At 46.3% G+C, this 13,376-nt stretch overlaps 1 protein-coding gene across 1 annotated transcript in view; it reads left to right on the top strand.

The window, feature by feature from the left end:
- Nucleotides 1-13,376, top strand: part of LOC144492744 (microtubule-associated tyrosine carboxypeptidase 1-like) — a 70,519-nt gene that overhangs the window by 49,116 nt on the left and 8,027 nt on the right. Inside the window, 3 exon segments of the mRNA XM_078211124.1 lie at nucleotides 9,592-9,724; nucleotides 10,634-10,786; nucleotides 10,789-10,938. Of these exon segments, the coding sequence (XP_078067250.1) occupies nucleotides 9,592-9,724; nucleotides 10,634-10,786; nucleotides 10,789-10,938 (436 nt within the window).

Here is a 13,376-nt window from a genome sequence, read left to right as displayed (position 1 = left end):
AAGTTAAAACCAAGATGCAGAGGTTTTCCTTCAAAAAGCGAGTTTATTGTCTTTGTTCCATCACATAGCTTTCCTCCTCCATCCTCAGTGTCACACCTGTCCCCTGTTGATATTCTTTTGAGCTAAACAAATGAACCAATTAAACTAAAGCAAACAAACTGAGGGACACATTAAAAGAGCAGCCCCTTAAAGGGGTACTGCATCAAATCACAAAGGAAAAAAAATCCCCAATTTACATCCTTATAAAAAAAACAAATGATCAACAGATTAACACTAATGAAAGGAGGAGGGGGCAATAGTCCTGGGCAGGGCACTGTAACTAAAACAAAATATCAAAGGAACATGAACTAACTGAACTAAAATATCATTCCCAGGGGTGATGATGCACTCCAGCCCCTGTGGTGCCCACTGTCACGGAAGGCCTGAAGCACACCAGTGGACACTGTGGGTTCCCTCTCCAAGGTCACCTGGCTGTGAACCGAGCTGTGGGGCAGAGGCAGACAGTCTGGTCAGATGACCCCCTTGACCATCTGCTGCGTGGACCTGTTCATGGCCAACTTGATCAGGCCCAGGAACAGGATTACGAGGAGATCTTCCTCCCTCCCCGCATCGGGTGTCCGAAGATAAGAAGTGTGAGGCTGAAGTGCAGCCAAAGTTTGAGGAGCAAACAATCATAAAGGAGCTGCAACCTCAGGCAGTCTATCTAAGTGTGGAACACAGAGCCCCCCCCCCCCCCCAGACCACCCAAAACCACAGAAAAGACATGTGACCTGGGAGTTTGTGAATCAACTTAGTCTATGATTGCATGACACTGCTACAGGCAATATCATCCACACAAGGTTCTTTCTTTCTCTGTCTCTCTTTCCCAAATCAAAGAAAAACAAATTACAAAGGAAACTTGAAATATTAAATGAAATGTGATTAAAGGAATCGATAAAGCACCCTAATCCCCACAATGCCTACTGGGCAAGGAAGGCCTCGACGATATTGGCAGACACTGCATGTTCCCCACGCTACACTAGGTGTCCATAGATCAGGTACATGGGACTGAAGTGCTGACAAAACACCAATAAAATGTTTTTCAAATAACTGAAAAGGGAGTGCGGTCCACAACAACTTACATACACATGGTCCATGGACTCCACAAGGCTGCAAGAAACACAGGCATCTTGACAATCCATAAACTGATGCATCCCACAGTTGTGTGGGACTGCTGCATGCAACACCTTTCACCCCAGGTCCCCCATGGTAAGGGAGAGAACTCCTGTGTGGAGGGGGATCACCCCCACTGCAGTTCCCTATTTAAACTTTTAAAATATAAATCAAAAATAAATTAAAGAAAAATGAGAGGGTGGGACACTGCAATTAAAACAAAATATCAAAGGAAACTTAACTAAACCAAAATGACATTAATGAGGATGATGCTGCACGCCAGCCCCCCATGGTGCCCACTGGTCACAAAAAGGTCCCTTATTTATATAAAAAATATATTTTCAGCCACCCACATGATTTTATTGAATGCAGATTTGACCATCTGCCATTATGGGATTTGAGACTGGAACCCCAGACCTTTGTTCTAGTGGATTATCAGTTCAGTGACCAGACCATTAGGCCACAGGAGGAACCCAAAGGGATTGGAGCTGAACATACATACATGATTGTTTTAAGACATGTTAGTGGCCAGTGCCAGGATCAAACCCATAACCTTGGCATTATTAGTACCACACTCTAACCATCTGAGCTAATCAGTCAGCAATTCAATTTTCTTCATCGGCCCTGGTGAGATTTGAATCTGGGTTCCCAGAACATTGCTCTGGGTCTCTGGATTAATAGTCCAGTGACAATGCACTCAAAGTACTTAATTAACCATTGTCCTTTATATGTGTATCCTAACAATATAATTAACATACTATTAAAACATTTGAGATTCTTCCTATACGTCCTCACCTAAATCTACTGTTGTAACCCTCAATGTCTATTCCCTTCCCCCTCAAAAGGTCTTGTCCAGTTTTCCTTTAAATGCATCCATGCTCCTCACTTTAACCACTTCCTGTAGCAGTGGGTTCTACACTCATATCCTAGTCACTCTTTGGTTAAAAAAATTTTCTTTGAATTCCTGCTGGATTTCTTGGTCTGTCTTCTTATTTTTAATGCGGTGACACTGTTGTAGTTAAAAACAGCTGCCAATGTTCACACAGCAAGATCCCCCAAGCAGCAACAATGACAAAATGATTTGTCTTAGTCCTGTTGCTGAGGACAAAGACAGCCCTAAATAAAGAAATGGACATTTGTTGCAACCTTGGCTGAAATTTATTGCTCTCAGTGGGGCAGCAATTCATAGAAATCATAGAAACCCTACAGTACAGAAAGAGGCCATTCGGCCCATCGAGTCTGCGCCGACCACAATCCCACCCAGGCCCTACCCCCATATCCCAATTGGGGATTAACACTTTTTCTCTGGATGTGCTCAGTTGTGATGCAAAAATGGGATTCTGCTTTCACCCCTGGACCAATAATCCAGAGAGGCACTGGTGTCCATATAACAATACCCCTTTGTGGGATGGTCCCCCAGGGGAAAATCAGAGGGAGAAAAAGGCAACAATAATTTGCTGGGCCGAATAACACAAAATAATTTAACAAACCACAGTGAAAGGAATAAATTTCAGTTAATTTCAGATTGATGTGCAATGAAGTGGGTGCTTGAATTTGGGTCTGTGCTCCACATTCGATTGAATGTTGGTGTTCTGTTGTAGAATAAACTTGGAGTGCTTGGTTCCCAGGAGCTGCAGTGTTTCAGTAACTCAGGCACTTCCAGTTCAGTAACCAGATCTGCAGCATTCTGCTCCAATTACAGTTCATCCAGAGGTCATTGCCTGAAGGAACCTGTTTCTAATTGAGTCCATGATTCAGTACAAGCTAACACAGACTCTCAGGGCCCCTCTGTAAATACTGACATACTAGCAGGGCCCCACTCACATAAATACTGACACTCTAGCACCCACCCCAGCCCTGTGAATACCTATGGACGAGGAGAGACCCCTCCGTCTGTGTTCCTAAAAAAAAGCTAAACAAAATTCATTTTCCCATAAGAAAACCAGTGGAAACCTCTGACCTGGTCCGCGGCTGGCATTCTTTAATGAATGGAGTTTTGGCTGAGTGCCAAATTCTTGCCTTGCTGCCAGCGAGATCGGAGAATCCCACCCAACATGTAATATGGATGTGTTATGTTTCTGAGCTGTCATTTTTGCTTTGAACCTAACTGGCCCCATAATTCTGCAACTGACTCTTAATGGCTTACCAATTCTTAATAACTTCTGCTCGTTACTTCCCACCTCCAGTTCATTGAGTCTCCCAATGCACCACCTCTCCCAACTTGCCACTCCCCACCTCTCCCAACTCACCATTTCTCCCGATTCACCACCTCTCCGGTTCACTGCCTCTCCTGAGGTGCCATCTGTCCCAATGCACCACCTCTCCAGTTCACCACTTTTCCCGCACATCACCTCTTTCATTTACCATCTCCCCTGTTCACAGATTCTCTCTCTCGCTCGCCTCCTCTCCCGACTTGCCATCTCGCCTAATTTTCAGGCCTCTCCAGCCTATCACTTCTCTCCTGACCACTCGCGCTCACCTCCTCTCTCTCAAGCAATTCTGATTCTGTAAATACAGAATATTTGTTTACCGTGCAGGGGCGGCACGGTAGCACAGTGGTTAGCACTGCTGCTTCACAGCTCCAGGGACCTGGGTTCGATTCCCGGCTTGGGTCACTGTCTGTGTGGAGTTTGCACATTCTCCTCGTGTCTGCGTGGGTTTCCTCCGGGTGCTCCGGTTTCCTCCCACAGTCCAAAGATGTGCGGGTTAGGTTGATTGGCCATGCTAAAACTACCCCTTAGTGTCCTGAGATGAGTAGATTAGAGGGATTAGCGGGTAAAATATGTAGGGATATGGGGGTAGGGCCTGGGTGGGATTGTGGTCGGTGCAGACTCGATGGGCCAAACGGCCTCTTTCTGCACTGTAGGGTTTCTTTGATTCTATCATAGAATCAAAGGTGATTCTATGACTTGCATTTCTGCTGGGATAACATCAGCTAAATTACATCAAGTAAATAATTGCATCAAATTGCGCCTCAGAAGCAAATATTTGCGTCCTGAGGACTCATTGTCCCTCTGAAACTACTCACAGGTTCGTGAGTCAGACAAACTCCTCAAATTGCAGTTCCTTTTCGCCACCATCCTCCACTTCCAGGGCACTCTCTCTTTCTGCTCTGTCACCGGGCAAACTGTCAGCCAATCAGATGTTCCATGTGGCAGACCATATTGAGTGGGATCAGGCACCAATGGAAATCTGGTCCAGCATGGATACATTGCTTCATGAAGCATTGGTTGATGGAATACTTTCCACATGCCATTTTGGCACATTAATACACTTGATGGATTAAGTCATGGATGGTCAGGCATGCCGCTTGGATAGAGCTCAGCTGGACACCATCAAGAATTAACGCTTTATTATTCACCAGTGAAAGGAGGTGAAAGGTAGAGTTGTTATGAACAAATATAAAGAAGGTAATAATTTCACATATATATTCCCTCAACTCATTTCTTTATGAAATAGTCATGGCGCTATTCTCAGAGGATGGGAGTTCTCCTAGTGCTCAAGCCATAGTCATCCCTCAACAATATGAGAATTTTGGAAGACCTGCAGTTTATAGAATATTTTGGGGAATGGAGGCTGACCATTGGAATAGTCAGTGCTGCAGATGATGAGGGTGGCATAGTGGCACAGTAGTTGGCATTGCTGCCTCACAGCGCCAGTGATCCAGGTTCGATTCCCGGCTTGGGTCATTGTCTATGCAGAGTCTGCACGTTCTCCTTGATGCTCTGGTTTCCTCCCATAGTCCGAAAGATGTGCTAGTTAGGTGCATTGGCCATGTTAAATTTTTCCTCAGTGAACCTGAACAGGCACTGGAGTATGGTGACTTCATTGCAGTGTTAATGTAAGCCTACATGTGACACTAATAAATAAACTTTAAAGAAAGGTGTAGGAGTAGAATTAAGAGAGAAATCAGGAGGGCAAAAAGGGGACACGAGATTGTTTTGACAGATAAGGCAAAGGAGAATCCAGAGAGCTTCCACAAATACATAAAGGCCAAAAGAGTAACTAGGGAGAGAATAGGGCCTCTTAAGGATCAACAAGGTCATCTATGTGCGGATCCACAAGAGATAGGTGAGATCCTAAATGAATATTTCTCATCAGTATTTAGGGAACTTGGGGAAATAAATAATGTCTGGAGGAGTGTACATATTACAGAGAAGGACGTGCTGGAAGCCGTAAAGCGTGTCAAGTAGATAAATCCCCGGGACCTGATGAAGTGTATCCCAGGACATTGTGGGAGGCTAGGGAGGAAATTGCGGGTCCCCTAGCAGAGATATTTGAATCATCGATAGTCACAGGTGAGGTGCCTGAAGATTGGAGGGTACAAATGTTGTGCCTTTGTTTAAAAGGGCTGCAGGCAAAAGCCTGGGAATTACAGGCCAGTGAGTCTGACATCTGTGGTGGGTAAGTTGTTGGAAGGTATTTTGAGAGACAGGATCTACAGGAATTTAGAGATGCAAGGACTGATTAGGGACAATCAGCATGGCTTTGTGAGTGGAAAATCATGTCTCCCAAATTTGATTGAGTTTTTTGAAGGGGTAACCAAGAAGGTAGATGAGGGCAGTGCAGTTGATGTTGTCTACATGGACTTTAGCAACGCATTTGACAAGGTACCGCATGGCAGGTTGTTGCATCAGGTTAAATCTCACGGGATCCAGGGTGAGGTCGCTAAATGGATACAAAATTGGCTTGATGACAGAAGCCAGAGGGTGGTTGTAGAGGGTTGTTTTTCAAATGAAGGCCTGTGACCAGCGGTGTGCCTCAGGGATCAGTGTTGGGTCCACTGTTATTTGTCATTTATATTAATGATTTGGATGAGAATATAGGAGGCATGGTTAGTAAGTTTGCAGATGACACCAAGATTGGTGGCATAGTGGACAGTGAAGAAGGTTATCTCGGATTGCAATGGGATCTTGATCAGTTGGGCCAGTGGGCTGATGAATGGCAGATGGAGTTTAATTGAGATAAATGCGAGGTGATGCATTTTGGTAGATTGAACCAGGGCAGGACTTAATCCGTTAATGGTAGGGTGTTGGGGAGAGTTACAGAACAAAGAGATCTAGTGGTACAGGTTCATAGCTCCTTGAAAGTTGAAGTCACAGATGTACAGAGTGGTGAAGAAGGCATTCGGCATGCTTGGTTTCATTGGTCAGAACATTGAATACAGGAGTTGGGACGTCTTGTTGAAGTTGTACAAGAGATTGGTAAGGCCACATTTGGAATACTATGTATAGTTCTGGTCTTCCTATTATAGAAAGGATATTATTAATCTAGAAAAAAATGCAGAAAAGGTTACTAGGATGCTACCGGGACTTGATGGATTGAGTTATAAGGAGAGGCTGGATAGACTGGGACTTTTTTCTCTGGAGCGTAATAGGCTGAGGGGTGATCTTATAGAGGTCTATAAAATAATGAGGGGCATAGATCAATCAATATATTTTCCCAAAGGTAGGGGAGTCTTAAACTAGAGGGCATAGGTTTAAGGTGAGAGGGGAGAGATACAAAAGCGTCCAGAGGGGCAATTATTTTCATACCGAGGGTGATGAGTGTCGAGAACAAGCTGCCAGAGGTAGTAATAGAGGCGGGTACAATTTTGTCTTTTAAAAAGCATTTAGACAGTTACATGGGTAAGATGGGTATAGAGAGATATGGGCCAAATGCGGGCAATTGAGACTAGCTTAGGAGTTTTTAAAAAAAGGGTGGCATGGACAAGTTGGGCCGAAGGGCCTGTTTCCATGCTGTAAACCTCTATGACTATCACTCTGTGACTAATACAAAATAGTGAAGCAGCAGATGGGAGAAAGCTGGGGTAAAGGCTAGCATTGTCTTAGAGTGGATATGGGGCCAGAAACTTAATTCAGGGTCAAATATAGGGCCAAAGTTGCAAAAGGCTCATTCAGCCTGAGATAGTGGCCTACGAAAAGGATGTGGTTGCTGGCAAAGGTATTGAATTTGCTGCAGTGACCTCAGAAAATGGTTTCAATCTTACCAATGAATAGCTAGGAAATTACTATTCAGCCAGGACAGGATGTTGGATAAACATTCTGACCACATCGGTCAAGGATGGCCAAACTGCAGCTCTTTGACGTACATTCCTTGTGCTGTGAAACCCGTCAACTTGCATATTGGAGGGAGATAAACAGCGGGGGAAACCTCAGCCACGAATAGCTTCACACGAGAAGAGAACCACAGAGCAGGCAGCAGCACTGGGAGGAGGGAGGGTTAAGATCAATGATTCGTTCCAGTGTTATCACAAGATTTATTTGTATTTTCTCACTGATCCTACAATAGGGCCTCATGAAACTCAGCACCATTTCCTCCGGCTGCCTAACCAGCCTTCCCCCTGCTGACCCTCCAACTTGTGACCTCTGTCTAGAAAGGGAGAAAACAGTTTAACACAGAACTGTACTACTGTACTGAGACACAGGAGCTCTGAGTCATTTCATTTTTCAGTGGATGACCACAACCTTTCTTCAAATAAAATCAATCTTTTTTACCCCTGCACTAATTTTCCACACTGGGGGTGGGTAAGGCTGCCAAAGTCAGGTAAGCATTGAACATGCACCAGTTCTGATGTGTGTCAGTGAAAAAAGTTTGTCTCTTTCCACAATCTGAATTGTGCGTGAAGGAAGATAAGAGAAGAAAAAGCTGAAATTTTCCTCTCAGAAGTGTGTGCATTCGTCATAGAAATGTGTCTATAAAGGTTGTCCGTGTTTTGCGACTCTCGAATGTCTGAAGATTACCAAATGTGGCTCTGAGGTTCACACGGTTTAGCTATCCCTGGCATAGGCTACTGAACATTCAAGAGAACAGGAAATATTGCTGAGATATGCATGGAAACTGACTGTGCATGGTGTTTTCAAGGGGCAGCATGTAGATTAGGGTGAGAAGCAAACCAAAGATAAACCCTTAAAGGGCTCTAGAATTAATACTGCAATAGCTGGAAGAGAAACCATTGCTATAGTTACTCTGGCTATGATTAGATAGGTATGATTAAAATCAAGCAAGGGGAATTCCACTGAGCTGGCCTATAGAGGAGATATTGGAACAGAATGGTACGGTCAACTGAGTTAAAGGCTGCATGGATGTCAAGGAACTCTAAACACCATGGTCACAGTGATAGAGAATGTAATTTGTGACTTCAGTTAGAACTATTTTGGTGTGTCAGCAGGGACGTACACCTGATTAAAGACATTCAAATTGATCTGCAGGAAAGATGGACCTAGATTTGGGAAGTGACAAAACACTCAGATACTTGCTGAGGAAGGGGAGATTACAGATGTGACAATAGTGAGAAATATTTACAATGTCAGCCAGCACAGTGACTAGGAGAAGAAGGTCAGCATTTCAGTATAGAATCCATGGCCTATTTCTGTAATCTCCTTTAGCCCTAAATCCTTTGAGATATGGGCAGCACGGTAGCACAGTGGTTAGCACTGCTGCTTCACAGCTCCAGGGACCTGGGTTCGATTCCCGGCTTGGGTCACTGTCTGTGTGGAGTTTGCACATTCTCCTCGTGTCTGCGCGGGTTTCCTCCGGGTGCTCCAGTTTCCTCCCACAGTCCAAAGATGTGCGGGTTAGGTTGATTGGCCATGCTAAAAAAAAAAAAATTGCCCTTAGTGTCCTGAGATGTGTAGGTTAGAGGGATTAGTGGATAAATATGTAGGGATATGGGGGTAGGACCTGGGTGGAATTGTGGTCGGTGCAGACTTGATGGGCCGAATGGCCTCTTTCTGTACTGTAGGGTTTCTATGATTTCTATGATCTGCACTCCTCTAGTTCTGGCCTCTTGAGCATCCCCTATTCTAATCACTCCACGACGGTAGTTGTGCCGTCAGCTGCCTGGGTCCTATCTTCCTGAACCTCTCCACATTTTACTTCACTTGCTTGCTTTATAGTACTTCTTAAAGCTTACCTGTTTCACAAAGCTTTTAGTCATCTACACTAATATCTCCTTATGAGGTTTGGTGATATTTTATAAAATCTATATGAATTGTTTTGTGTTGTTTTATTACATTGAGGGTTCCAAAAAAGTACAAGTTATCATCGTTGTTAATGACCTCCTAAAGCAGATTATCTGGTTGTGATAGCTTGCTGTATGCAAAGTGGCTTCTCTTTTTCCAACCTTACAATGGCTATGGCACTCCACAAATACTTCACTGGCTGTAAAACACCCTAGGATGTTCTGAGGTGATGAAAGACACTACGAGACTGCAAGTCTTTCTTTCATTGAAGCAGATAGTATGAAGAGGTACAAGAATCGATGAGGTATATCTTTTTTGAAGAGAGAATGGGTTGAGGGATGTGGTGTGAAGACAGTCAGGCAGGGCTAAAATCAGCCAGAAATGCCGGACAGGCCTACTGATTCTATTGACCATTTCCCAGTGCCCCTCACTTCAATGTGGCTGACTGACATTGGCTCTCTGTCTCTCTTTGCAGGTGGTGGTGCGGCTCAGTGAAGACCTGTTGTCTCAAGCGGTGATGATGGTGGAGAACTGTCGGCCCACACTGACCATTAATCTGGCAGGGGCTCGCCAGTACTGGCTGGAGGGAATGTTACGTCATGAGATAGGTCAGTTTTACAAACAAATCAGGTCGGATCAAAGAAGAATTTTGTGTTTCATTATCTTTTCCCCTTCCCCATTAGATTTTGTCTGCCTTTTCTCCTGAAGATTTTGATACCTGACTGTATGTTGGGTTCATTAGGCATTATCCAGCCTTTATTATTAGGCCCAAGGTTCAGCGTGTGAGCCTGGACAATATATTTCTATTTCACCAAGGGCATTATCACATTTGAACCCAGCTGACCTGTGTTATGTATCTACATAGGCACCAGTGATGGAGTCAGTGGAACTGGCCAAGGAACCTTGGTTGCTGTTCAGACCATTTCTTCGTCAAAGCATCAAGGCCAATTGCTGTAACCTTCTTGCTGTCCATGTCCACACAACACAGGCCGAGGTTCAAACCTAGTCTCTTCCTGACTTTTGGTTCTCGTTCCAGTGCCAGTGTACTTAACTTTCCAGTGGAACATTTCTTTACTGGCCAGCGTCAAACTTCACAGTAGTGTACAAAGTCAGTCACTACTTTTCTACCCAATCACTGCAAGTCACAAGGGAGAGCTTGTTCAATACATCTTGACCTTGATGACAATTATTGAACAAACTTTTCTTTATTTCAAGCATTATGATATAATTTGTGCCAAATTACTTTGTGAACAATTGTGTTTTCTCTGTTGTCACTTTATGGTGAGTTGGGATGTGCCCCTCTCTTTTAGTTTCACTTGGCCCAAGGTTCCTTCTTGTTTCCTGACTGTGATGGAGATGGAGATACTGAACCACTCTGATATCTGTAAAGTTCTAATGCTCTTCACTGAAATTTGATTCTGTTTTGTTCTTGGGATGATGCTAATGAGGGAGCTCTCCCTGTGATATGGTGAAACTTTATTTTCTCTTTGCTTAAAAAATATATTGTTTAATATCAGGAACTCACTACATTCGAGGTGTCAACAACAGCCACCAGCCTTGGCACACCGCGGCGGGCAGGAAACAGTACGGTCTGAAGCCAGCCAACCCAACCGAGGAAGGCCTCGCCAGTTTGAACAGTGTTCTGTACCGCAAGTACCCATTCCTGTGGCGGCAGCCCTGCTCTATTACACCGTCTTCCAGGCCAGTCGGCTGCCTTTCTGCCAGCTCTTTGAAGATATTGCCAAATTTGTTGAGGACCCAAACACCCGATGGGAGTATTGCGTGAGAGCCAAGAGAGGCCAAACAGACACTTCTCAACCAGGTCACATGTATTTACAACTAGATTCCTATAGGTTGGAATAGGAGTGGTAGCTTAGTGTTTATATCGAGAACAATCTTGAGCCCATGTTCGCCATCTGTGTGGGGGGCTCAGGTTCCAGAAGTTGCAGTTCTCGTTGAGAACGTAATTTTGGATCTTCCCCGCCCCGTGATGTCATTAGGTCCATGGCAGCTGCTTTACATGGATTTGAATAGAGTTTAATATAATTAACCCATCCCCTCGCCAGATATTGACACCCCCCACCCTCCCCCACCGCTGCCGTAAATTGACAGTCACGTTAGTGCAGTTTACAACAGGTTGACCTTGATGTGAACCTGCTGTGGGGGTCTCCCCAGGGACGTGAAGTTAAGTATAGCCCTTGGGGGAGAGGGACATAGGAACATAAGAATCAGGAACGAGAGTAGGCAATTCAGCCCTTCGAGCCTGCTCCACCACTCGATATAATCATGGCTGATCTCCGTCTCATCTCATGTCCACTCCCCTGCCTTTTCCCGACAGACCTTTATCACTGCTCCCTTGGCGCAGGTTGACACAACGTGACAGTGTCATCCTGTTGGGGATGGGGGGTGGGGGGGTGGGGGTGGGGGGGGGGTGGGGGGGTGGGGGTGGGGGGGGTGGGGGGGGGTGGGGGGGGGGGGTGGGGGGGGTGGGGGGGGGTGCGTGGAGATGGGTGCCTCTGATTGTGGGGGACGGGGAAATGGGTCGATGGTCGGGGGGGCCTTTCATAGAATCAGAGAGCTGAATTTTACCAGCTTGCCCCGCCCATCAATGGGTGGAGCGAGCCGATAAAATTGTGCGAGAGCCAGGAAATCGGGATCACGCCTGATTTCTTGGCTTTCGCAATTTTATGAGAGCCGAATTTGCGGTGAGGTCAGCCTCATGCCGGAAATGGGCGAGAGGCCTAATAATTTTTCTAAGTATATTGTAATGTTCATTTAAATATGTTTAATGAGCCTGGTGCTCAATCATTCGTTCATGGAGAGCAGGTGATTTCCTCCCCAAGAGAACCTCTCTCAGCAAGGCAAACAAGTGCACCCCCTTTCACTGGTGAAGCCATTGAGCACCCCCGGGGAGGCCGAGGGCAAGGTGGGGTGATGTCTGGGCAGTGCCAGCCTGGCACCTTGGCAGTGCCACTGTAGCACCTGTGGGCCCCCTGGCACTGCTAGGGGTTGGGGCTTATGGGGCGGGGCCAATGGCATGGTCCCTGCGTGGGCAAGGCCTATAGGGTGGGGTCTATGAGCTGCAGGGCCTATGGGAGTGCGACATGAAGGGGTGGCCCAATCAGGGGTGGGATGGGGGTTGGGGGTGGGGGGACTGCGCTGCGCACTCTACAACGGGATCGGGGCGGGGGGGGGGGGGGGGGGGGGGGCAGGGAGGCCCATTGCAGCTCTGCAGTTCCAATCTGATTGGGAGGCCCAATGGGTCTGGACGGCGTGGGGGGAGCGGCGGGGGCTAGATGCTCAGGTATTGTGAGGTTCATGATTGGCTGCGGGCCCCTGTGATTGGGAAGGGTGGGGGGGGTGAGAGCTGGTTGAGGCTGCCTGCAGTAGGAGAGGCCTAACAGCTCTCTCTCTCTCTGTCTGTCAGACCCCTGCAGTTGCTATTGCGCATGTGCAGAATTAGAGGTCTGTACATGTGCAGTAGCTCCCTCTGTGGGCTGGCTGACGAATTAAGCCGAGCCCACTGCCTGCAGCGACGAGAAACAGTCTACATCATTTTTTCAATGATGCAGTGCATAAAATTGGGTATAAAATTGGGCGTGAAAACTAGTCCAAAAAACGGATCAGGAATTCTCCCATTTTCACACTAGCTGGACACTTAGAATCAATCTCGTAAAATTCGGCCCAGGAAATCATAGAAACATATACCAGAGAAGAGGCCCTTTGGCCCATTGAGACCGCACTGACACATTAGAAACACTTGAACTGTCACCTAATCCCATCTGCCAGCACTTGGCCCATAGCCCTGTTGAGTTGGGAAGAAAGGGCTGATGGTTGGGAGGAGGGGGGGGGGGCATTGGGGTAAGGAGAAGGGGCCAATGATTGTTGGGGGGGAAGCAATGATTGGAGGGGAGGGGCCGATGATTGGGGGGGGAATGGCTAGACAAGTGCCGCTTCTGATAGGGGGTTGGGAGAGGAGCACCTGAAACCTCTGTGGTGGGCTGGAGGAGGGAGGTTTGCTCAGGTTGTGATCTGGCGCCATCTCTGTGCAGCCAGGTTTTGCCGGCATATTGAGGCCCCACCCCCCGCACTTGATGACGTGAAACATGTCCCCTTTATTTTTTTTGGCGGCGTGTGTTAAGATCTGGAGAGAAACGCTCTACCATTTTTTGGTAAGATTCCACCCATCGTTACTGGGCTAATAACCCAGTGTCTGGAACCAATGATCCGGAATTATTCGTTTAAATCCCACCATGACAG

Source organism: Mustelus asterias, chromosome 4, assembly GCF_964213995.1.
Source record: "Mustelus asterias chromosome 4, sMusAst1.hap1.1, whole genome shotgun sequence".
NCBI lineage: Eukaryota > Metazoa > Chordata > Chondrichthyes > Carcharhiniformes > Triakidae > Mustelus > Mustelus asterias.
The sequence above is the reverse complement of the archived record's forward strand: the minus strand, read 5'-3'. Positions and strand labels throughout refer to the sequence as shown.